The following is a 26,901-nucleotide window of genomic DNA, read 5'->3' as shown; positions in this document are numbered from 1 at the left end:
ATACCGGTTGTACCAGCCATCTTACTTGATGTACTAGCCATTGTACTTGTACCGGCTGAATGGAGAGTCGTACTTGTGGTACCAGCTCTATTGCATAAAGACCCGTGGTTTTTGGGGAATCAGTGCCCACACGGAGGTATATGGATTATATTATTTGCTCAACATTTCTACAGCCTATGTTCCGGCTTAGTTGCCTCGTGTGGCTGCGTTATGGCATTTGTATATGGATAATCCGGCATCTTGCGTTGGGAGAGTAATGTCACGTGCACACCAGTCAGGTGTACAGTGACATGGCATCATTCTAGCATCATTAGCATCATCAGGATTTTATCAGGATTTAATCAGGCATTATTCAGGCATTTATGCAATTTTATAGGTATTTTACTGGCATTTATGGGGCAGCCGACAGCATTTTGTGGACATGGCATCTGGCCGACAGCCCTTATGCTGGCCGACCAGCAGCATGTTTGCATATATATTCAGTCCACTCCCCATTCAGGATAGCAGGTTGATCAAAGCAGCATTCAGCAGTGTGTTCTCCAACGCAGGAAGCATTGGGAGCAGCATAATCAGCAAACGCATCATCCTCAGCATCATAATCAGCAAACGCATCATCCTTAGCATCATCATCAGCAAACGCAGTCAGTTCAGCCCAACAGTGCTGCGTTTCATCATCAGGTCAGCATTCAGCCTCTGTTCCAAAGCCTCCCTTCAGCGTTTCCTTCCGAGGAGACAAGGGAAAGATAGGGGACAGCAGTTCCTACAGTTCATTCAGCATATTCAGCAGTACAGATCCATTTGGATCTCATTGTAACCGCATTCATTCATCTAATATAGCTGCATTGCATTGACACATATTTATTTGTCTCTTGAACATCATTAAGTGCAGTTTAGTTAGACTAAGGTTGTGATTACTACGATCTTAACCTCCCACAGGTCACATTGGTATCAGAGCGTTACAGGGTAACCAGCCTTAGAGCATGTTCATTCCAGCAGTCATTCAGTCAATCATCATTTTTATCGCTCCCGCACAGTTAAATCCAGTTCTCAAAATTTTGCAAGCCACCCTTAGGGATTTTCCCTTAGGTCTGCATCAGGGGTTGCACATGGCTTCCATAATAGACATCTTAGCAGTCAGTCCTGCATACATGTTGCCCATGAACTCTCAGGGAAGAATGACATCCATCATCAAAGGAGGACATAAGTTTGGACTTCAACTGGCAGCAGCAGGGGGTTTCTCTTCCACAGAAGACGGAAGTTTGCTCCAACATCGCCTCAGGAGGTTCAGAGCTTCAGGTACGACGGAGATGGTAGGTGAAAGGTTTCCAGAGGCAGGTCAGGGGTGACTCAGGTATTTGCCATTCAGTTCCCGCAGTACATAGAGTCTTGGCTCAAAGGATTTCACTCCTGCAGACGGCCTCAATCCCAGCAGAAGACAGAAGGGGGCAGTGGTTCGGAGGAGAAGGATCACAGAGGAGTCGAAGGTTGTGTAACGCGCGGAAGCTCTGGGTAGTCTTCTTTCAGCCCTAAACACTCTTGAAATCCTTCTGATGCAAAAACGCACCATCTGATGCAAAAACGCACCATCTGATGCAAAAACGCAAGTAGAGAGAGAGTAGAGAGAGAGAGTGAGAAGTGCTGGAATTTCAGTATATCTATTGTACAAAAAGGGTACATGTCTTTGCAGCCCTTGGCTGCCCTCTTGAAAAGGTGATAACACACCTAAAATCTGCCCTAGACTAGGATCCTACTGACTCTCACCCCTAGTGGGTGGAATGAATAAAACAAGGAGCAAGGGTGCCTTTATATAGGCCTTGGAATAAATGGTGAACTGGCCGACTGCTGGTCGGCCAGTTACATGTTCATTAAAGCCCCTTTAATTCAGCCGACTGCTTGTCCTTGTCATTGATGCGCCTGCTGCCCAACCTCTCTGATGGCTTCAGCCGACAGCTCCTCTGGTAGCCAGCATCCCTTTTCTTGCAGCCGACAGCCCCTCTGGCATGATCCCACTTGGTCCTGCTCCATGCTCACCTCAGATGAGTCACCTGAAGCTCCTACCTTCTGGTTCTACTGGTTCATAATCTTTATCTGCTTGCCCCTTCTGGATTTAGCCCTAGAAATGTCCATGGCATTGCTGATGCACATGACATCCCCCTCTGCTAAACTTGATGACGGGAATCCAACCTGCTCTTGGATGACTGTCATCATCCCAATCCTGTCCTGAAGTCCCTCTGTCATCATCCATCCCTGGCAAACCTTTTTCTCTGAAAATCCAATCTGTTCTCCAAACCACTCTGTCTCTGATGAAGATCTATGCATCTCGTCTTCCTCTAGTCCACAATCCATTCCTGCCCTGACTCTGAACACCGTCTTGGTCTTCGTTCCTGGAACTGAGTCTGGCACTCTCACATCACCCTTGGAGGATCAACCTCCCTTGGGACCGTTCCCTTAGAACCTATCTGGCTCACGGAACTGCCATCCCCATCTGGCACTGTGGAACACCACCAACAAACCTCCTGGGAGTTCTTCCCGTTCTGTGTTCTTGCCGTGGGCTTCGAATCCGTGTACTTTCCTGTACCTTGGACTTGTACACCATCATATGGGACTGAATCAGTGATTAGCTTGGCTGAGCTTGATGCTCTGATACCAATGTAACGCGCGGAAGCTCTGGGTAGTCTTCTTTCAGCCCTAAACACTCTTGAAAACCTTCTGATGCAAAAACGCACCATCTGATGCAAAAACGCAGGTAGAGAGAGAGTAGAGAGAGAGAGTGAGAAGTGCTGGAATTTCAGTATATCTATTGTACAAAAAGGGTACATGTCTTTGCAGCCCTTGGCTGCCCTCTTGAAAAGGTGATAACACACCTAAAATCTGCCCTAGACTAGGATCCTACTGACTCTCACCCCTAGTGGGTGGAATGAATAAAACAAGGAGCAAGGGTGCCTTTATATAGGCCTTGGAATAAATGGTGAACTGGCCGACTGCTGGTCGGCCAGTTACATGTTCATTAAAGCCCCTTTAATTCAGCCGACTGCTTGTCCTTGTCATTGATGCCCAACCTCTCTGATGGCTTCAGCCGACAGCTCCTCTGGTAGCCAGCATCCCTTTTCTTGCAGCCGACAGCCCCTCTGGCATGATCCCACTTGGTCCTGCTCCATGCTCACCTCAGATGAGTCACCTGAAGCTCCTACCTTCTGGTTCTACTGGTTCATAATCTTTATCTGCTTGCCCCTTCTGGATTTAGCCCTAGAAATGTCCATGGCATTGCTGATGCACATGACAGGTTGCCAGATTTATCACCCAGCAACAGTTTAGCAGCGGGGAATGTCACGTGCACACCAGTCAGGTGTACAGTGACATGGCATCATTCTAGCATCATTAGCATCATCAGGATTTTATCAGGCATTATTCAGGCATTTATGCAATTTTATAGGTATTTTACTGGCATTTATGGGGCAGCCGACAACATTTTGTGGACATGGCATCTGGCCGACAGCCCTTATGCTGGCCGACCAGCAGCATGTTTGCATATATATTCAGTCCACTCCCCATTCAGGATAGCAGGTTGATCAAAGGAGCATTCAGCAGTGTGTTCTCCAACGCATCTCCTCCAGGAAGCATTGGGAGCAGCATAATCAGCAAACGCATCATCCTCAGCATCATAATCAGCAAACGCATCATCCTCAGCATCATCATCAGCAAACGCAGTCAGTTCAGCCCAACAGTGCTGCGTTTCATCATCAGGTCAGCATTCAGCCTCTGTTCCAAAGCCTCCCTTCAGCGTTTCCTTCCCAGGAGACAAGGGAAAGATAGGGGACAGCAGTTCCTACAGTTCATTCAGCATATTCAGCAGTACAGATCCATTTGGATCTCATTGTAACCGCATTCATTCATCTAATATAGCTGCATTGCATTGACACATATTTATCTGTCTCTTGAACATCATTAAGTGCAGTTTAGTTAGACTAAGGTTGTGATTACTACGATCTTAACCTCCCACATGTCACAAGTAAGGCCCTCAAAGCTTGTACATAATATTTTTTCCTTGGGTAATAAAATACTGGGGGGTCGGTCCATTCCGGCCTCTATGCGGTGTTACATGTGCAAGCTCCATTTTCAGCATTTGTGGATGTTTTGTCCAGCTTTTATGTTTTATTCACAGTGATGATGGATATGTGTTAAGGCTGTGGCCATGTTTAAATGTTTTAATATGCATTGATGGTATCAACAAGTGTGTCAAAGGCCCTAGTCTCCCGGGCATCGCGAGTTACATTGGTATGAGCTTTCCTTTTATCAATAAGGAAGAGAAAAGATCAAGTGGGGACCACACTTACCATCATTGCTGTTAAGCATGGCTAGTCGCTTTATAGCCTATGAAGGAAGAGTATGACCAGTAGATAGCTTGTTGATCTAAGGATTTATGAATTCACAAAATTTATCTTGGAAGTATGGAGTTGGCTTTAAGTGCACGTGTTTAGCACTCTTTCCATATAGATATTGTGGATTATATTATCAAGTTTATATGCAAGCTATATGTAGATATATTTGGGATATCTTAAGGATATGGTGAGGAGATATTTCTTTTGGCTCCATGACCAACCTGGCAAAGAAAAGCTAAGTATACTTTGAGTTTGCAAAGTTGGTGCTTTTGCTATTTACTATGAAGTTTTTTTGATGTTCACTAACCCTTGTATAGCCATGCAAGGAGAAAGGTGTTATTGTTTGCCTTGAGATGGCTTCAGGGAAACATTGTTTATGGCTCCCTTTAATGGGATGAATTCTTTTCATGGCTCTCTTTATTGGGATGGATTATATCTATGGAGATTTGTTTCTTGGACGAGATTCATATAGATATTGGGCTTCACAAGCAATTTCTATGGATGAATCTGTCCGAGTTTATAGAGAAGAAATCTTTGGATATCTCATGGATATGATGCTTTTATGGATAAAGTCCACCTCTACTCCAAGGTGTGTGGTTAGCATGGAGTATGTGGTAAGAGTTATGGTATACAAGGATTATGGTATACAGGTGTATGGATTCTTGGATCCATCATCAGGTTTATGGATTATTCTTTTTGGCTCTCTTTATTTGGGCTGCATTGGACTTATGAAACTCATGGTTCACATATCCTGTGTAGTGTTCTCTTGAAGATTGTTTCTACCATGTGCGGGTCGAACAATAGAGAGCAGATGGAAGGGAACATGGGCACTTCAGAGGGTAGTGTCAAGCACAACATACCCTGTGTAGTGCTCTTTTGTCCTACGTGCTCTCTTGAAGATTGTTTCTACCATGTGTGGGTGAAACAATAGAGAGCAGATGGAAGAAAACATGGGCACTAAAGGGTAGTGGGAGTTGTTGGCCAAAATGCCTATAAACTATGTGTAGTAGAAATGCTTATGGAACACCAGGCTATCTATGCCCGTGACGAGTGATTGTTTTATATTATTACTTGAGCCTACCTCTCATCCAAGGTGTGTGGTCGGAGTACCAACATGGAGTTCAAAGTGGTAGAGTGGACATGACGCTTGGTTGGGAGGTGACTTATGTCTACGCCAAGAGTCATGTGAACTGACACCTTGTTGGTAGGGGACTATGTCTATGCCAAGTGTTAGTAGACTGGAATCTAGTATGCCGGGGACTTGATGTTGCCACTGTACCTGTTGTACCAGCCATTGTACCAGCTGTACCAACCATTGCATCGGATGTACCAGCCTTTGTACTTGTACCAAAATTTGTACTAATTGTACCAGTCATTGTATCGGTTGTACTAGCCATTGTACCTGCTGTACTAGCTATACTAGCCATTGTACTTGTACTAGCTGAATGGAGAGTTGTACTTGCTGTACCAGCTCTATTGCATGAAGACCTGTGGTTTTTGGAGAAGAATCAGTACCCACATGGAGGTATATGGATTATATTATTGGCTCAGCATCTCTACAGTCTATGTTCCGGCTTGGTTGCCTCGTGTTGGGCTGTGTTATGGCATTTGTATATGGATAATCCGGCATCTTGCGTGGGGAGAGTAAGGCCCTCAGCTTGTACATGATATTTTCTCCTTGGGAAATACCCCAAGAGGGGGGTTGGCCCATCCTGGCCTCTATGCGGTGTCACATGTGCAAGCTTTATTTTCAGCATTTGTGGATGTTTTGTCCAGCTTTTATGTTTTATTACAGTGATGATGGATATGAGGTGGGAATACTATCCAAGGCCCTTGGTGCCTTGGGGATATGCTAGCCCGCACTGAAGAATATGCATCTTTATGGGATGAGGTGCAAGGGAGCGGCGTAGCACGGACCCATGCTAGGCACACGTAGAAGCACTCATGCACCGGGTAGGCATGCTAAGCCTCCTGTGTTGCAAGTGAGGTTCCATGGTGCCGAGTGCCTTCGGAGGATGCCCTCCGTGCCTTGATGGTGATATTGCCGAAACGTGGAAACGGTGGAAACGACGGACCGGCGAGCCGTGCCGTGCCGATGGGCTGAGATGCGGCCGGGCCGGCGGATCATGGATGGAAGGCAAGTGAACGGTGAGACCCGCAAGGAAAACGCACGAGACGTGCTCGACGGGCCGGTGGAGCTGTGTCATGAAGCTTGGTTTGTGGAAGGCCGCCCTGCGGCTAGATGTCCGAGTCCCGCTCCGCCCGGGTTTGTGACACTTGGTATCAGAGCATGGTTCGTTTTGGAAGCCTATGTGAGGCGTGTGATGTTAGGACGGCAAGAACTGCGGAAACGTCAAAAATGGCAAGTTGGGTTGTGACTATGTGTCGGCCATGAGCCGAATGGCACAAAAGTTGTCGATTGAGATTTGAGCATCAAGATGAAGGAATTTGCCCAGGGTTGCTTATACCGGAAGCAAGGCACAGGATGGTGTGGTTGATCGAACCCGTCGGGACCCCGAGCTGTTGACGTGAGCTTGAACGATGGAATGTGGGGACATGCTATATATGAAAAATGATCAGTTTTTGAGGGGATCGCAACCGCGTGGTCCGTTCGAAGAGATTCCAAAGTTGGCCGATGTGCCATGAGGCCAGTGGACAGTTGGGTTCCATGTGAGGTAAGGTTTCCGGATGCAAGTCCAGTTAAAGATGTTGGCATATGAGCTGAGCAGAGTAGCACGCAAGTGGATCCTGGTGGGGCTGATAGCACTTCAAGCAAAAGAACAACGGGCTCGGGATCTCTCAGAGTAACCACCAAGGGAAGGTGATGCTTTGAAGAAAACGATGAGGCAGGCAATGTGATAAAGTGGCACTTTATAGACCGGCCCCACCACAGATGGGGACCGCGGGGTGGTAGCCACTCAAAGGTCAAGGAAAGAAGGAAGCAAAGGGGCCACGCATGCAGAGACAACGTCGGTTATGGGGCTGGGTTTGCTTATGGGAATGGGAAACTGGATGTGGCAGAATGGGACGTCGTGTTGGTGTGGTGCCCAAGAGTAAGAGTAGAATGCAAGCTGCCAAGCCAATCATTTGGGGAACATGTAAGCGGCAAAGGCGTCTGCTAAGGCCATGATGCGCCTTGTGGCAATGGAGTCACCCTCTCATCACGATGCAAGATCATCAAGGATTACGTCTTGGGCAGATGTAGCAAAGCAGTTGCCCCAACTTCTCCATAGTGCAGAGCCGGGATAGGCCTGAGGGGCCGAGTCCCTCTTTAGATCATTCAGGATCAAGCCTAAGGGTGAATGCAGCAAAGTGGGAGCCCGCACTCCTTCGCAATGCAGAACACGGGTTAGGCTGGAAGAGCCGAAGCCCTTCTTCAGATCATTTAGGATCAAGCCTAAGGGTGAATGCAGCAAAGCGGGAGCCCGCACTCCTTCGTAGTGCAGAACACGGGTTAGGCCGGAGGAGGCGAAGCCCTTCTCAGATCATGCAGGATCATCTCGGGTGAGGCACGCATGTCGAGCCTTGCACTCCTTCGCAGTGCCAAGCAGGGTGAGACATAAGGTGTCAACAACCCTTTCAGGTTAACAAGAACCAAGCAATCAACCTTCACAAAGACCACTGAGCTACGGTACGGTAGCCAACCTGGAATATGTAATGATGGTGGCAAAGCACAAAGACCATCGAGCTACGGTACAGTAACCAACCCAGAAGATGTAATAATGTTGGCACACATCGGGCATGCGGGTGAGGGTAAGGCCAAAGACGGCACCAAGAGACCCATGACCCAAAGGCAACATCGAGTTCTCCGCCTGGGTGAGGGTAAGGCCTAGGAGAGGCACCAAGAACCATGGGCCTTGCAGGCTGTTGCGAGCAGCTCTCCGGACCGAGAGTGGTCCCCCCTTGTGGCCGTGTAGCCGAGAAGAGGCGCACGCGTCACCCATCGATCGTAACACTAAAGACTCCGCCTGGGTGAGGGTAAGGCTTGGCAAGGCACCAAGAGCCTTGCCGCCGAATAAAACCGCACTCAGGTGAGGGTAAGGCTGAGACACGGCACCAAGAGCCCCAGGTCTTTGATCTCAATAAAAGGAAAGATGGCCACGTAGTGGTCCAAGGAAGTGGCTGTGCGGGCCGTCAAGCGGCGCACGTTTGTTTCACCTTGGCAACACCCATGGGTTCTAAGGTGCCACAAGCGCTTTGGGGCCCATGACAACCTGAACTGGAGCAATCCGGGGAGGGCGAAGTTTCTTTGAGCGGGAACGTGCTAGATCAAGTCAACAAGGACTGTAGAGGCACATAGTTGTGTGACTTGGGAAAGCAGGTTTGAAGAAGGCGACTACTTGTGAACTCTCGAGTGCAGGACAAGGACCGTAGTGCCAGGCACATAGCACTCTGTATGAGGGTGTGAACAGGTATAACTGGACTTGAGCAGGTGGACTTAGGTTGTATGGCTCATGAGTTGGATGACTTTGGAAAGCAAGTTTAATGAAGGGCCTACTTGCAAGCACTCAAGCACACGACATGGAACCGTAGTACCGGGCACATAGCACTCTGGGTGAGGGCGTGAACAGGTACAATTGGAGTTGGGCGAGTGGACCCGAGTCGTTTGACTCGCCAAGGCTAACGGAAGATGGAAACAGCTGTTTGTGCAAATTGGCAGTTGTGCAGATGGTTGGGTGGGGCAAAGTGGCAGTTGTTTCATTGAAGTCCAAAGGGAGACTTTGTCAAATCCACACGGATCTTCCCTCGTGATCGATCTTGGTTCGAAACTCGAATCCTGCAACAAACGAACACAAACAAGCATGGGGGTGCAGGCCTGACTCACCTCCCAACCATGACAGCCGTGGGCAAGCCCACAATCTTGGCTGTCCCCACCGAGCCACGAGCTGAGCTAACTAGGATGACGTACCGACCAATCTCCTCCTCGCGACGTCCCATACTGCCACGAAGCTGCCCTCGCGGGCCTCGAGATTGCTGCCGGCCTCGGCTGCATAAAGCAGGTGCACGTCTGCACTAGATCCAGGCTCCAAGACCGTAGAGCTCTCACAATCTCGCGAGACTCTCTATATGACTAATGACTAACCTTGGCCACCCTTTCATAGGTTCTTGGCCGGTCATCAGGCATCCACACTTGGGCGCCCGCCCGTCCATACTTGGGTGCCCGCCCGTTAGTCTATCCCTAACTCAGCTCGCCAATCAGCCTGCCTAGCTCCAAGCTTCCCCAAACCTCGAAGCTAGTCTTGTGTGCGTGTAGCACACAGTAAATACCCACTGTGCACATGACATACTCCCCTTCCTCTAAGAGCTCACTCCTGAGCTCACTAAAAAGCCAGGGTAATCTCTCTGAAGAGAAGTCAATGTCTCCCATGTAGCGTCCTCCTCAACACGATCCTTCCACTTGATCTTGTATTCCGTGATAAGCGTATGACGCAATCTTCGTTCACGAAATCCAAGAATCTTTTCAGGTTCGTGCGGAACAAATGTCATGTCCTGGACATCTATAATTTCTTGAGGAGTAACTAACTGATCTGCTCCACCCAGTACTTCCTTAAGTCTACTGACATGAAATACAGGATGAACTTTCACATGAGAAGGCAAATCCAATTCATATGCAACTGAACCAATCCGTCGTGTAACACGAAATGGTCCACAGTATCTAGGGGATAATTTCGAAGATCTACCTGTCCGTAAAGTCTCGGTATCTTTCGGAACTCGCAAATACACCATCGTTCCTTCAGAGAACTCTCTAGGTGAACGATGTCTATTAGAATAAAACCTGTCTCGGTCTTGAGCACTTCTAATAGATTCCTTCGCAACTTGTAACATTTCCTGCATATCTTGCAAAAAATTACGTGCTGCATCATGCTGAAGTCCTGAGAATCCTACTGTAACAGGTGATCTTGGTTGAAAACCATACATAAGCATGAAAGGACTAAATCCTGTACTCGTATGCTTAGTACTGTTATATGCAAATTCTAACATAGGAAGATAATCCTCCCATGAACTTTGTCTTTTGGATACATATGCTCGAAGCATATCCTCCAAAATCTGATTCACTCTTTCAGTCTGGCCATCAGATTGAGGATGATCAGAGGAACTCAAATTCAAAGTTGTTTCCAACTTCTCAAAAACAAGTTTCCAAAAGTCACTCGTAAACTTAGAGTCCCTGTCACTGACTATGTCATGCGGTAACCCGTACAGTCTAAACAATTGCTCGATAAACTGCCGAGCTAATTGCGTAGCTGTAATAGTCTTCCGGGTCGGTAAAAATCTAGCCATTTTTGTCAAGCGATCTACCACAACCCAAATAGAATCGTGGCCTTGATGTGTTCTTGGCAATCCGGTAATAAAATCCATGGAAATACTTTCCCATTTATTACCTGGGATTTGCAAAGGATGCAACAACCCAGCCTGTCTAAAGCGTTCAGCTTTATTTGCTTGACAAATCTGACACTTGAGAACATAATCTTCTACATACCCTTTCATCTTCGGCCAATAAAAAGTGTGTTTTACTAATGATAGCGTCCTATGTACCCCAGGGTGTCCAGCAGAAGGGGCGTCGTGACACTCCCTCAGAATCTTGGACCTAATGTCCGGGATCTGTGGTACACAAATTTTGTCATTACGGAATAGTAAACCATTCCGAATCATCCATTGACCTCCTGCAGCCTGAATAGAAGACTGCTCAGTCACCGAGTCTTGGTCAATCAATGAGCTCCCGTCCTGGATCTTCTGCCAAAATGGACCAAAATAACTATCAGTCCTGCAAAGCCCTCTCAATGACTGAAATAAGTCAGTAGAAATCTCGGTGAACGACAAAGTATTCACCTCTCTAATCCGACTAAGCGCATCTGCAATATTATTCATGGACCCTTTCCGATAACGGATCTCAAAATCAAAATCTTGCATTAACTCTGCCCAACGAGCTTTCCTGCCTCTCAAATCATCCGCATCACACACATACTTGATTGACTGATGATCAGTCAATACCACAAACTTGGAGCCATATAAATAATGTCTCCAAACCTTGAGAGCATGAATCACAGCATAAAGCTCCTTCTCAAGGGTTGGCCAACGAGATTGAGTGTCGTCTAGCTTTTTACTTTCAAAAGCAACCGGTCTACCATCTTGAAATAAAGCAGCCCCGATAGCATAGTCACTGGCATCAGTTTCAAGAACATAAGGCCGACTAGGATCAGGCAATGCTAAGATAGGTGCTTCCTTGACTTTATCTTTCAAAAGTCTGAAGGCCATATCCAAATCGTTATTCCAAGTGATAGGTTGATTGGACTTACGTCCACGACCTTTCAATAAGTCGGTCATCGGTAGTGTGAGCTGAGAGTACTCCCGTACAGATTTCCTAAGAAAAACTACAAAACCGAGAAAAGAACGAAGTTGTTTCACTGTTCGCGGTATAGGCCAGTCCAAAACCTTCTGAACTCGGTCATAGTCAATGCTCAATCCATCTCTAGTGATCTTGTGTCCCAAGTAAATGATGTCGGTCATAAAGAACTCACATTTACTGAATTTAGCATATAGTCGATTCTGTCTCAAAATAGATAAGACAATCGTGAGGTGTCTGACATGATCCTCAAGAGTACGGCTATATATCAAAATATCATCCAGGAACACCACCACAAATTTCCCCAAATGTTTACGAAAAAGATCGTTCATCATTTGTTGGAAAGTGGCTGGAGCATTGGTTAACCCAAAAGGTAATACGAGAAACTCGTAATGGCCATACCTAGTCCGAAAGGCGGTTCTTTCGACATGCCTTTCATGAATACGTATCTGGTGATAGCCAGTACGCAAATCTATCTTCGTGAAATATTTCGCTCCTGCTAACCGGTCAATTAGGTCATCTGATCTAGGGAGAGGATAACGGTTCTTAATAGTCAACTTGTTCAATCTTTTGTAATCTATACACATTCTCCAAGTATTGTCCTTCTTTCTCCTAAGCAACACAGGTGCACCCCAAGGTGATTTACTTGGACGGATCTGGCCCATCCTCAGATAATCTTCGAGTTGTTTAGCCAACTCATCTTCCTCAGCTTGGCTCATCCTATAAGGTGGAATACTCACAGGATGAGCACCAGGGATCAAGTCAATACGATGATCTACTGCCCGTTCAGGTGGTAAACCTGATGGCAATTCCTTAGGAAATACGTCTTGAAACGAATCAAGTATCTTCTGTAATTCTTTGCTTTCAAACACACTTAATTCATTCACATCCAGGGAAGGGATGAGAAAAGAAGAAAGTGGAATCAAGACACAATGGAAAGCGGTGTACAAAGAAGAATTCATTATATTTCCAAAATCAATTGTATTTACAAGAGGTCCCTGAGAGGGATGGATACAATCACCTAAAATACTATACTTGGTGTCCCTATGCTGAAAAGAAAAAATATGACTAGACCAATCTATCTGGACATCAAGAGTCTTAAACCACTCAATCCCTAATAACAAGTCTACATTTTCCAGATGCATGACATAGCATTCCAGAGTATCTTTGTAGTCCTGAATCTGGATTGGAAGCATCTCCACCTTGCGATCCCAAACTTGTCTGCCCGCAGGTAGACGTACCTCATAGGTATGGTCGCTGAGTGTCGTGTCAAGACTCAATTTCTGCACAAGTTTGTAGTTAACAAAGTTATGCGAACTGCCAGGGTCTAAAAGAATGTGAATTTTATGGCCATTCACTTCTCCATAAACTCGGAGAAGATCATGCATGCCAAATACCTTAGAATTGAACAGACAATCAGAACAAGTACTAGGGCGAGAAAGTACAGTAATTGATGTACCTGTCAAAGACAACTGGTTAGCTGCCTTTGGCTTGGGTCCTGCGTTTGACTTGGTACCCTTTTTCTTTGGGCACTTGTTACGCATATGTCCTTGTTCTTCGCAGATAAAACAACGTCCTTCCTTCTTGAGCTTCAAAGCCCTAAGGAGTCGTTTCTTCTTCGCTGGTGTCGAACTTGAACTCTTCGAAGGTTGGTCCGAAGACTTGCCTTCATTCGTGTTAGCCATAGGTGCGGAGAACTTTCTTTTATGCTTGTTCCCCTGCTCGGTAACGGGTTTTGATTTGGAAGAGACCATCGTATCATCATAGATACGAGCTGAATGAATGGCCTCGTCCAATGTTTTGCATTTGTTATTTTTAACCTGTAATCGGTACGAGTTTGGTAAACCAGCTTACGAAAAACCCCAAAAGAGTAGTGGGATCCATCTTTGTAGCCTTCATCTGCAAGTCACGAAACTTCTGGAGGTAGACCTTATAAGTGAGGTGCTGCGAGGTCATGGTCAAAGCTGAAAACCGGGCAACAACATCGTAGTCATCCTCTTTCTTGAGGAATTCTTTCTTGAAAATGTCTTCAAATTGTGCCCAAGTCGTTGGCTTTGGGTTGAGTTCCTTCCACCAAAGCAAAGCTTTGCCGGACAGGAAACCTGCTGCTAACACGAATCCCCTCGTGATCGATCTTAGTTCGAAACTCGAATCCTGCAACAAACGAACACAAACAAGCATGGGGGTGTAGGCCTGACTCACCTCCCAACCATGACAGCCGTGGGCAAGCCCACAATCTTGGCTGTCCCCACCGAGCCACGAGCTGAGCTAACTAGGATGACGTACCGACCAATCTCCTCCTCGCGACGTCCCATACCGCCACGAAGTTGCCCTCGCGGGCCTCGAGATTGCTGCCGGCCTCGGCTGCATAAAGCAGGTGCACGTCTGCACTAGATCTAGGCTCCAAGACCATAGAGCTCTCACAATCTCGCGAGACTCTCTATATGACTAATGACTAACCTTGGCCACCCTTTCATAGGTTCTTGGCCGGTCATCGGGCATCCACACTTGGGCGCCCGCCCGTCCATACTTGGGTGCCCGCCCGTTAGTCTATCCCTAACTCAGCTCGCCAATCAGCCTGCCTAGCTCCAAGCTTCCCCAAACCTCGAAGCTAGTCTTGTGTGCGTGTAGCACACAGTAAATACCCACTGTGCACATGACAGACTTGGCCTAGGTTACCCAAAGATGGAAACAGCTGGATGTGCAAGTGGCAGTGTGTATGCAGCTGGGTGGGACATAGTGGCAGCTAGCTCACTGAAGTTAGAAGGCAACTTGGTTGTGGAAAGCACTCATATCCAGCCAAAGGGCAAAGTGGAAAAGCAGAAGGTACGGCCTGAGATGGAGTTCAAGGCAGGTAAAACTTGGGACCTAGCCATCCAAGCAGAGCTTGTTGGGATGACGTCTAAGAAGACTAGAATCTTCACAGTACGGAAGGACACACTCAAAACTCAAAGGTTCAAGGTGATGGTACACAGAGTCAAGAAACGAAGCTAATGTGAAGGTCGTCATGGTGTCATGGGGGCCTAAGCAGGACTAAGTGGAGGGACTTTGTGCCTTGGTGAATAGGAACAGGCAGATTCAGATTTAAAGGTCAACACCGCTTGAACAGGTTTCGGGGCAGTTTGGCTAGAGCATGGCAAAGCAAGTCTTGGTGTCAAGGCAAGCTAGAGCACTCAAGTCAGGGTGAACCAAGGCTGAAGAGGTGAAAAGGTTCGAATGCCAAAGGATCGCGGTGGTTTCACTTGGTGTCAAGTGGGACCAAAGGCACTTTGTCATAGAGGATCAATGTGTTAGCACATTCATCCCCAGATTCTGCTCTTTTATGGTCCCCATTTGGTCCCTTTTGCATGGCCCTTGCTTGTGGGCTGGCCACCCCTTTTTCTAGTATTTTTCTGGGATTTTTCCAGTCGGCCTTGTCCAGTAGCTCCAGTCAGCCTGTTTTGCAGCTCCTGTCGGCCAGCCTTCTCCTACTATAAATAGTGGGTGCTGGCCTCTCTTTTCTCATTCAGTCTTGTACATATTTTGCTCTCTCACTTATGAGACTTGTAGTGTCTCTTGCTTGGGACTGTCTTACTTCAGTATAGTTTTCTCCATCTCTCTCTCTCTCTCTCTTGCACTCTCTGTTCAGCACATTCTAGTGCCACTCTGCTTCCGCTCTGTGCACTCTTTCATGGTATCATCGCTCCCGGTTTAGCAACCTCTTTGCCGCCCCAGTTTCAGCATTGTATTCAGCACCTTTTCCTCTGGGTTTTCTCTCAGATTTGCAGCCCTTTGCTGCTGCGTTTTCTGGACAGCACCTGCTGGTCACTTCTCTTCCAGATTGGCTTCACCAATTGCAGCCATCAGGTATTTTCTGATCAGCGTTTTCTTCCCACGTGGAGACTGGACATAGGCAGCCTGTTTTTCTTCAGGACAGCAGCCTTTTGTGCTGTGTTTTCCTCTCTAGTGGGCTTTCCCCTTTGCAGAGGGGGATGTGGTGTTGCAGGCTTTGGTGGCACTCTTGGTACCTGTGGAGGACACTTCTTCTTCAGAGTTTGTGCATTTTTTGAGACTGAGCCCAAGCTTTTGTGATGGCTGCACCGACTTCTCTTCATATGTTTGCTGAGTCTGCCAAGTTGGATGGTTCCAACTACACCCTACGGAAGGTGAAGGTGAAATCGGCCTCGCGTGGCGTGGATCTTTGGGATTGGCTCGTTACACCGGCCAATGCCACCCCTCCCACCCTTGCTTCCGGTGAAGCGACTCAGGCATAGATTGATATTTGGCAGTCAAATGATTGACGCGTTTTCTCCTTTCTGATGTTGAACTGTCAGGATTATGTTCTCTCTCATGTGCGTACAGCAGACGCTGCACATGAAGTTTGGAAGGCTTTTGCAGATCTCTATGAGATTAAGTCTCTGGGTCGGATTTTGGCGTTGGAAAAGCAACTTATGAACTTATCAATTTCTGCCTTTCCATCTTCATCTGCTTTCATCTCGAAGATGAAAGATCTCCGGGACGAGCTTGCTGTTTGTGGCACGGACATCTCCACAGAGGACATGGCTATTCGGCTGCTCTCCAAACTTCCAGAGAGGTTTGATACATACTTTCAGTCTCTTGTTTCTTCTCCTCGTCCTGTTCCAATTACTTGGGAGGAAGTTCTCCCCTCCGTTATGTAGATTGAGTCTCGCTTTGAGGAGCGGATTAGCACCTCCGGTGGCCTTGATGGAGCTTTGGCAGTGCGAGATAAAGGGAAGAATCAACAAAAGAAAGGAAAAGGGGGTTCTGACAACAACTCCAAGAATTCCGACAAGGATAAAGACAACTAATCTTCAAAGAATAAGGACATCGAATGTCATTATTGTGGCAAGAAGGGTCACAAGTCACCCCAATGTCACAAGAAGAAGCGTGATGAAGCAGCAAAGAACTCTTCCTCATATGACACCCCATCGAGATTGGTTCGAGGACTTCACTGCCAGATCAGGCAAGATCACTGTTTGTGATTCTTCTTCTGTGCCAGTGCATGGACATGGCACTATCCCCATCTTCCGTTCTGACGAGTACAAAAGGTACTTCTCTGACGTACTGTATATTCCAGATTTGGCTTTTAACCTTTTGTCAGTGAGTGCTCTTACAGCTCAGGGTGCGGAGGTGATCTGTTCTCATTATGAGATTACCATTCGTGATAAGGCGCCTGGTAGCATCTTGGCTCAAGGAGTCCAAGATAGTGGTCTCTACAAGTCGACCGCTCTGCTTTCTTCCGGTGCTTCTTCTCCTCTTTGGCATGCTCGGTCTGGCCATTTGAGCTATCAGCTTCTACAGCGAGCTTCGAAGGATGGGTTGGTTTAGGGATTACCGACCATCAAGGCTCCATCTTCTGCATGTTCCTCTTGTTTACAGGGGAAGCAACACCGAGCTGCCTTTCCGAAGGAGGCAACACACAGATCTTCGACATCACTTGCTCTCATTCATGCAGACTTATGTGGTCCTATGAGTACCGCGTCTTTGAGTAAGGTGTTGTACATGCTCGTGATGGTGGATGATTTTTCCAGATATACTTGGGTTTTCTTTCTGAAGACCAAGGATGAGACTTTTCAGCACTTCTGTGATTGGAAAGCTGAGGTGAAAAAAGAGACCGGTCACTCGGTCAAGGCTCTCAGGACTGATGGAGGGGGTGAGTTCACATCCCAGGAGTTTCAGCAATATTGCAAGACACATGGCATTCGGAGACAGCTTACTACATCATATACTCCATCACAGAATGGAGTTGCCAAGAAGAAGAATAGGACCATTATGGAGATGGCCCGTGCTATGCTTGAGCATTCTTCATTACCTCGACGTTTCTGGGCTGAGGCGGCTTCCATTGCCGTCTACATTCAGAACAGGTCTCCTACTGCTGCTCTTTCCGACTAAACTCCATATGAGGCTTTCCATGGTGAGAAGCTCTCCGTTGTTCATTCCCGGATATTTGGGTGTACGGCGTATGTTCATGTGCCTAAGGAGCATCGCTCCAAGTTGGACTCGAAGTCTCAGCGCATGACTTTTCTTGGATACAGCATTGTGTCCAAGGCATATTGTCTTTATGATCCTCAGGCAAGTAAAGTTGTTGTGAGCCGTAATGTGGTGTTCGATGAGACTCGTACATCTTCAGAGCACATAACTTCTTAAAGAAGTTTGGTCAAACATCTAGAGAAAACACAAAGTGGTCATACAATTACATGAGCTTCTTCTTTCTTCACCTCCTCCTCCTCCTCCTCCTCCTCCTCCGCCTCCTACGCCCACTGCTTCTGTTACACCTCCAGCTGAGGATAGTCAGTCAGACGATGATGACCTTGCTCCTCCTTCGGCGAGTTCGAGCAGATCTGTACCTGGTTGGTATTATCAGACAGTTCGTGATTCTGGGTTACGTGAGGTTCCTTCTGCTCCTCCGCCTAGTTCTCTTCGGCGTTCTTCCAGAGTTACAGCGAAACAAATTCATGAGGGCAACATGTTTGTTAAATATGCTCTTATGTCTACTATCATTAATGGTCGTTCTGATCCCACTTCTGTAGACGAGGCTCTTTCACATGAGCCTTGGTGTCGTGCTATGCAGGTAGAGCTGGATGCTATCGAACGGAATGGCACTTGGATTTTGGTACCTCGGCCACTGCAGCGTAAGGTGATTGGTGTGGGTTGGATCTTCAAATCGAAGTTCCGAGCTGATGGCAGCTTGGACAAGCACAAGGCGAGGTTGGTTGCCAAGGGTTATGCTCAGCGCCTTGGCGTCGACTTCGATGAGACCTTTGCTCCGACGGCCTGGATGACTACCATTCGTACCGTTCTTGCTCTTGCAAGACATCATAGATAGCCCGTTTTCTAGATGGACGTCAAGTTGGCTTTCCTGAATGGAGAGCTTACACAGGAGGTTTATATTGATCAACCGCCAGGATTTGTTGGTCCGAGCAAACAGGATCATGTGTACCGGCTGAAGAAGGCTTTATATGGTCTAAAGCAGGCTCCACGGACTTGGTACCAGCGGATTGATGAGTTCTTTCAGAAGCTCGGCTTGCGCCGTTCTCACGCAGATTCGAACTTTTATATCCTCCTTGAGAGGGGGTTGATTGTTATCATTGTGGTCTATGTTGATGACCTCATCTTTACAGGTTCTTATTCTGTGCGGATCCGTTCTGTTATGGATGCTTTGGAGACAGAGTTTGAGATGACGGATCTTGGCCTCTTGCATTATTCTCTTGGCTTTGAGATTTGGTAGACCTTGAAGGGCATTTTCTTCTTTCAGTAGAAGTACACTCGAAGATTATTGACAGATTTCAGATGACTGGGTGCAAACCACTATCTTCTCCTATGGATATTGGTGAGAAGCTTTCTTCACTTGATGCTTCTCCAGGGATTGATCAGGGACAATATCGGGTTCTCCTCGGTTGTTTGGTATGGTTGACCTACTCCTGATTGGACATATGCTTTGCAGTCAGTTTATTGAGTTCCTTCTCATCCAAACCCCGTCAGCAGCATTGGCGGTGTGCTCTCAGAGTTCTTCGGTACTTGCGTGACACTCTGGATTTTGGCATCTTTTATGGCCAAAGATGCACTCTTGTTGGATGGTTTGACTCAGATTGGACTGGAGATTCGGATACACGGCGTTCGACCACTGGTTGTGTTTTTTCCCTTGGGTCTGGAGTTATTTCTTGGAGCAGTAAAAAGCAGCCAACTGTGGCGCTTTCCTCTACCGAGGCGGAGTACCGTGCAGTTTGTTATGCTGCATATGAGGCGATATGGTTGGGGAGATTATTGGAGGAGGTCTGCTGTTCTCCTACCGGATCTACTCTTCTTTGGTGTGACAATCAGAGTTGCATCGCCATCGCCAAGAACCCTGTGTTTCATGCTTGTACGAAACACATTGAGATTCAGTATCACTATGTTCGTGAACGGGTTCTTGCTGGAGATTTGCGTTTGGAGTATGGTCCTTCCGCGGAGAATGCTGCAGATTTGTTCACCAAGCCGGTTTCTCAGGCTTCCTTGGCTCCTCATCTTTGGATTCTCGGAGTTTGTTCAGCATCTGGTGCTGAGAGGGGGTGTTAGCACATTCATCCCCAGATTTTGCTCTGTTATGGTGCCCATTTGGTCCCTTTTGCATGGCCCTTGCTTGTGGGCTGGCCACCCCTTTTTCTACTATTTTTATGGGATTTTTCCCAGCTCTTCTAGCATTTTTCCAGTCGGCCTTGTCCAGTAGTTCCAGTCGGCCTGTTTTGCAGCTCCAGTTGGCCAGCCTTCCCCTACTATAAATAGTGGGTGATGGCCTTTCTTTTCTCATTCAGTCTTGTACATATTTTGCTCCCTCACTTATGAGACTGTCTCTTGCTTGGGACTGTTTTGCTTCAGTATATTCAGCATAGTTTTCTCCATATCTCTCTCTCTCTTGCACTCTCTGTTCAGCACGTTCTAGTGCCACTCTACTTCCGCTCTGTGCACTCTTTCACAATGCACCTATGTACCGAATAGGTTGAAGTAGGGCAACAAGGTCCAACGCAACCAAGTGCAGGGTTGGAAGTGGCACAAGGGGGGGCAAACCAAGCTGGAGTGAGTGAGGTGAGTAACTCTTGTCCATGAAGATTTTTGCACAAAGAGCTCAAGGAGCTTCATGCTCGGCCTGGCTCCCACGGCCTAGGCTCGGCACTTGCCTTTCATCCGTGATCCGTCGGCCCGGCTGCGTCTCCTGGTCGCGTCTCGGCCCGTCGGCACGGCACGGCACGGTTCGCTGGTCCGCTGTTTCCACCGTTTCGGTCCCGTTTCCAGGTTTCGGCAATATCACCGTCAAGGTGGGGAGGGCATCCCCCGGAGGCACTTGGCACCACGGAACCTCACTCGCAACGCAGGAGGCCTAACATGCCTACCCGGTGCGTGAGTGCTTCTACGTGTGCCTAACATGGGTCCGTGCTACGCCGCTTCCTTGCACCTCATCCCCATAAAGATGCATATTCCACGATGCGGGCTAGCATACCCCCAAGGCACCAAGGGCCTTGGATAGTATTCCCACACCCCCCCTTTATGGAATTGACACCCTCATCGATTGCCTACGAAACCAAAGGTTGGGTGTATGCACCTCAAAGTATGATCTTTCTGCATAGTGGCAAGTAGTAAATAAACGCGGGAGGTCTTAACCTTGCTTTATAGCCATCAGCAAGGTCAGTGTCTAACCCGTTACAAAGAAAAAGGTGCATATTTTTGTATTTTTATGTTTTTCTTCTAAAGGCCCGGACTTCAAGCCCCTGCTTGAGAGTTCGGCAATCCCTCAAAATTTGGCGTGGTGACTGCGTGGTGTCGCTGAAGCTCCTGTCTGAGTTGAGTTTGAGTGATTACCTGAGGCAATGCAGTTTTGCTCAGGGATGCGCAAGCCTTCATGGAAGTCAAGACTTGTCCGCCGAGTTGACACCAACTTGGGTTGCAACATCTTTTCTTCAAATCTGACTTCACATTCCTTTCCGTTGGAGTGTTGTTCAGAGCCTTGATGCTCTCCGATGCCCCTTGAGCTCTTTGTGCAAAAATCTTCATGGACAAGAGTTGCCCACCTCACTGACTCTAGCTTGGTTTGCCCCCTCTTGTGCCACTTCCAACCTTGCACTTGGTTGCTTTGGACCTTGTTGCCTTGCTTCAACTTGTTCGGTACATAGGTGCATTGATCCTCTGTGACAAAGTGCCTTTGGTCCGACCTGACACCAAGTGAAACCACTGCGATCCTTTGGCATTCGAACCTTTGCACCTCTTCGGCCTTGACTTGAGTGCTCTAGCTTGTCTTGACACCAAGACTTTCTTTGCCATGCTCTAGCCAAACTGCCCTGAAACTTGTTGTAACCGCTCCCCCCCTCTCAATACATTTGTATTTCTTGGAGTATTTATATGTACAAGTGTCAGGGGCCAATAGGCCAGATTTCTCCTCACATGAAGTGAATACAACTCAAAAACAATTGGGTACTTGTCGATGAAGTCTGGACAGTCGAAGAAGTCCCAATTCACAGGCACACTCCCACCTTCACTGGCTGCACACCTGCCTTTCACTGGTCTTCTGGGACCGTGCACTAATCGGCATGCCCGTACTAGCACAAGGGGTACACCGCGGAGGGAATCTCCAAGATGAACTCCCGGACTCCTTAATGTTTCTAACCTTCACTGGCTCTCAGAATTCTGAGGGCGTGGTTAGCACTACCACTCAAGGAAAAACAAACCAAACTAGGAAAGTTTCCCGAGTATGGTTAGCATAAACATGCTTTGTTCTTGTTCTGCACAAGACTTAAAGAAATCTTTGAACTTAATTTAGCAAATTTTAGTTTTACACAAATAAGAAGTACAAGGCACCTGGTATAGCTTGTAGCAGGAGTCAATGGAGATGCATTCCTTTCACCATGCAGTCAGGTCTACCTGGTACAACCATGGGTGCAGTAGGTACAAGTTTGGTACAGCAAGTACATGCTTGGTACAGCAAGTACAGCTGGGTACAGGTATAGCAGCAGGTACAGCCTAGTGCAGTCTGGTACAGTAGGTACATCAGTCGGGTGCAGGTACAACAGTAGGTACAACAGTCGGGTATAGCAGCTGCAGGCGTGTACAAGTCAGGTACAGCAGCTGCAGGCATGTACAATAGTTGGGTATAGCAGCTGCAGGCGTGTACAGGTCAGGTACAGTAGTCGGGTACAAGATGATGGACAAGGTTGCAGAGGCTACTTGGCAGGATTGGGTTTCCACTGGGGGAACCCACGGTCATCTAGAGGCACTTTGTTCGTGAAAAGATTGTTGCTGATGACATCTTGCTAGAGTTCTATTCAACGGAGGAGAGTGTGGTGGACCTCTTCACGAAGTCTCTTATCTCAGGCTTTGCTCCAGCGGCACTCCAGCTCACTGGGGTTGGTTCCACATCGAAGAGCTGAGAGGGGGTGTTAGCAGTCATCTCTTGTCTGTATATTTACTCCAGGGCCACTGTTGTGGGTGTGCCCGCCCGATTTAGGTGTTTTCTCATTTTTCCCCACTCTCCATATTTTTCCCTATTTTATTTTGGTGTGGGAGGCTGTCTTTGTGGCTCTTGGCTGATCTAGGTGATGGCCGACTACTCCTGCTGCTCCCCGCCTCTCTCTGTAGCTGGCCGACTGGGGCTGCAGCAGGTCGTGGACCATTCAGGGTGCTGTCGGCTGCCTCTTCTACTGGCCGACTGGATCATAGGGGCCATATAAAATGGCCCCTTGCCCCCACACTGGTTGTATTCGGTATTCGGGATTTTCTTGTGTATATAGCAGAGTTATACGCCTCTCTCTCTCTCTCTCTCTCTCTCTCTCTCTCCCTCTCTAATGCTGTGTTTTTCTGCAGTGCACTTGCTCGTGTTTTCAGATTTTGTCTTCATCTCCGTTGCATATTCTGACAGTGTCAACTCTCCAGGTCCCCACACCCCAGCTAAGCCCTAACCCTAACTTGGGTTAGTCCGCGTCCTTAGGCCTAACCCTAGGCCTGCTGGGACATAACAACAGGCTTTGTATATTCTGCAAGCTGCAAATTTTCTGCATTTGTGAGTTTTTGTGAACAACTTAGCTGAGCCCTTTCTGTTCCTACTTTGTCTATGAATTTGCCAGTGCAAGACTTCCTGTGTGCAGCTGCTGGCAGATGTTTGTTGCGAAGCAGAAAGGGGGGCAGGGATGTGTGACGGGGGGTTTATCTGGGCGATGGCAGGGCCCGAGCTCTCTCCTTTGTACCATCTGGTTGTATGCAGTTTTTAAAATTTGTAGGCATCCACTACTATGATTTGCACCTGCTTTTTCCTGTGAAGTATGAAAATTAGACAAAAGCTATGTGCATAACTCATGTAAAAATCTGCATGCTGACATGTTATGGTCTCTCTTGTACTTTTGGTATTTATGCTAATTGTATTCATGCTTACAGAAAGATAAGCGGACTGGGCACCCAAAGATATGGATTTACCGAGATAAAGCCACAAATGCTCCCAAGGGTGATGCAACAGTAACTTATGAAGACCCTTACGCTGCTGCTGCTGCTGTTGAATGGTTTAACAACAAAGACTTCCATGGCAGCGTAATCAGTGTTTTTATTGCTGAGACAAAGAGTAAAGAACCAGTGGAGCCTTTGAACGTCAGTGCAGTGCCCATCATGCCGGTGGGATATGAAGCGGACCCGCTGATTGTAGAAGCTGTTGGCTTGGGAGCTGCTGGAGGAGGTGGGACTGTAGATAACAACTGGGGTGGATCGGGAGGTGGGCGAGGAAGGGGTCATGGAGAGCCAGGAGGGAAGGCCTGGCAACAGGAAGGAGACTGGTCGTGCCCGAATCCAAGGTCTGTGATGACTTTGGTGAGCAGCTCATCGGGAACCCATGAATGTACTGTGCACTGTAGATTTCTTTGGACTTTGCTGCATAATGTATGCATGTATTTATATATTTATGTTTTTAGTACGTCTCTTTCTGTGTTTGAATGTACGTATGTATGTATGTTGTGCACACGTGCATGCACGCATGTATGCACAGATGTATGTGTGAATGTCTGTTGTCCATATGTATGGGTGAATGTATGAGTGAATGCATGCATGTATGTATGTGTGAATGCTTATATGTATTTATGCATGTGGCCGTATGGGAAGCTTTTCTTTGACAGAAGCTTCAATGACGTTAAGAAGTTACATTCTCTAATTATGTACTTGGCAGCTGTACCAATGTGAATTTTGCCTTTCGAGGAGTTTGCAATCGATGTGGCACTGCACGTCCCGCTGGTGCAAGTGGTGGCGGTGGACTAGGGGGAGGCCGTGGTAGAGGCCGAAGAGGTGGAGCTGAAGGAGGCGATCGCGGAAGAGGACCTGGTGGTCCACCTGGACTCTTTGGACCTAATGACTGGACTTGTCCCATGTAAGTGCAAATGCAAATTGCGTTTGTAGTGCATGTATACCTGCTTGTGTGTAAGTGGAGTGTAGCTTTTTAACATTGTTGACTACTGGTTGCTTTTTCTGGGCAGGTGTGAGAACATCAATTGGGCAAAAAGAACCAAGTGTAATATATGCAACACAACAAAACCTGGTCTAAATGAAGGTGGAGTCAGGTACTTTGACACAGACATACATTGTTCTTCTCTGGTTGAACTGCTGAATGTACAAGCTAAGGTCGGCAAACTACTCAGCGCTTCTAGGGATGACCCAGGCTACTGACTCAGGCCAGATCTCTACCCTGATGGCTCAAGCGAGTCCTATTTAAAGGGTTCGTCTTGTCCGAGTGCTGCACAAGCCTTTGCTGCAGCTCTTGGCTGCTAGAAATCTTCTTACACATGAAGTAGATATACTAGGCTGCTGTCTTAGCTGGTGGTGCAAACTCATACTTGGTTTTACTCTCTGGCCTTAGAGCCTGGTGGTGGTCAGCTAGAAGCCAGGGAAGGTGATTAACCATCCATCTGCAAGGCTTTGTGCTTGGAGTACGATTTCACAATGCTTGAACTGCTTGGACCGCATGTCTTGGACCGCATGTCATATTGTGTATCTTAATGGCATTGACTTTGTGTTAAAGGGATGGTAAGCATGCTGTCTAATCTAGGCATTTTGAAACCCAGGGGTCTGTGAACTTGTGTGCTTTTTATTTTACCTGCATTTCTGGCTGTGAATGATCTGTTCATGTGACATGGAATATCAGGGAAGGACGGGCTGGTGGGTACAAAGAGCTAGATGAAGAAGAGATTGAAGAAACTAAGCGAAGGCGTCGAGAAGCTGAAGAGGTGCCCTATTTTCTAGTTTTTCATGTGCTTGCTTTGTGTTCGTGTATAGAGGTGCTCTATTTTCTAGTTTTCCATATGCTTGCTTTGTGTTCGTGTCTAATTTTTTAATCACTTTCACGGGGTTCTTGGCTTTCTGCTTGGGCTGAGCGTTTTATTGCTTTTTGACTTGTCAGGATGATGGGGAAATGTACGACGAGTTTGGTAATCTCAAGAAGAAGTTCCGTGTCAAAGCTAAGCAAGGGGAAGCAGGGTCAAGTCAGCAAACGGCTCTGGGTGGTGGAAAAGCTGGTTGGGACAAGGAAGACCTTGGTGTGGTGGAACGTGAGAAGGCAAAAGAGAAAGGGAAGGACAGGAGTAAGGATTTTGACTGGGAAAGCAGAGAAGGAGATGGGCACAATGGGTACCGAACATCACAATATGATGATGAGTACAGCTCACACTACAAGGAGGGAGGCTATGATGGGGGAAGAGAGAGAGACCGTGATCAGCATGACTATGATAGAGAGAGGTATTCTGATCGCGATCGTGTTAACTACAGGGGGAGAGAGAGCAGAGATAGGGACCATGAACGGGATAGAGACAGAGGAAGGGGGAAGGATAGAGATCGTGAAAGGGATAGAGAAAGAGACAGAGACAGAGATGGGGGTGGACGGTCTAGAGACAGAACGCGGCAGAGATAGGTTTATGAACCGACTGTAGAGTTCTCGTAAAAAAACAAGTGAAGGTTTGAGCAGTCTTCGATTTCTACCGGTTCCCGAATTTGGTTTTCTAATGAATGATATGAGGCTAACTTTGTGCAGCTGTTTTTGCATTACTCATGAAAGGTACCCATTGTGCAGAAGGTATTTGATTTGATGGTTGTCTTCTCAAGACATGCTGCGATGGTGTTGTGACTCGTGGAATGGGATCTTTTAACATTTTGCTTCCAACTCTCAGCTAATTATGTAATACAAAGATGTCTTGGTTGGTGAAGTAAGCAGGAGAGTGCCACAATTTATTCATAGCTAGTCTTTCACTAAAATTTCTAAATGGTTGATTTGAATGCAGCTGTAAGTGTTGTATGTCTTCTCAGTATATATGCCTCACTTGATCTAAATCATGCAAAAAAAATCTTCTGAATGTATAAGAAATATAGTACTTCTGAAAGAGTATTGGATCACTCCATCTGCAAGATCTTAAGAGTTTGCTGAATTTTTTAGAAGGTTTATTTGAGGTGATTGAGGATGTAAACAAAGTCTAGGTCACTCCAAAAGCATTGGACTCATACTCGTTAGTAGCGTTTCAAGCTTGTAAGTGGATTTGATCTCTAAGATTTATCCAGTCGGTAACAAAAGCCATAGGAGACTGCAGGAGTGCCATATAAGCAAAGGATATGGACTGTTAGTAATGAGGTATGCAGTCTTAAACTTTAATGGGAAGAAGAAAATTGAGTGGATAATAAGAATCTCGACAACTTTGA

General features: G+C 47.1%; 1 protein-coding gene across 1 annotated transcript in view; it reads left to right on the top strand.

Moving 5' to 3' along the window:
- LOC147613597 (transcription initiation factor TFIID subunit 15-like) overlaps nucleotides 1–26,507 on the top strand; it is a 41,704-nt gene extending 15,197 nt beyond the window's left edge. The window contains exons 2-6 of the mRNA XM_086781603.1: nucleotides 23,617–24,023; nucleotides 24,392–24,589; nucleotides 24,696–24,779; nucleotides 25,361–25,442; nucleotides 25,616–26,507. Coding sequence (XP_086637729.1) covers nucleotides 23,617–24,023; nucleotides 24,392–24,589; nucleotides 24,696–24,779; nucleotides 25,361–25,442; nucleotides 25,616–26,122 — 1,278 coding nt within the window. The 3' untranslated portion in view covers nucleotides 26,123–26,507. The remainder of the gene's footprint in view (nucleotides 1–23,616; nucleotides 24,024–24,391; nucleotides 24,590–24,695; nucleotides 24,780–25,360; nucleotides 25,443–25,615) is intronic.
- The last annotated feature ends 394 nt before the right edge of the window (nucleotides 26,508–26,901 follow it).

This window comes from Cibotium barometz, chromosome 43 (assembly GCF_041138505.1).
Source record: "Cibotium barometz isolate CiBa-2024 chromosome 43, ASM4113850v1, whole genome shotgun sequence".
Taxonomy (NCBI): Eukaryota; Viridiplantae; Streptophyta; class Polypodiopsida; order Cyatheales; family Cibotiaceae; genus Cibotium; species Cibotium barometz.
The sequence above is the reverse complement of the archived record's forward strand: the minus strand, read 5'-3'. Positions and strand labels throughout refer to the sequence as shown.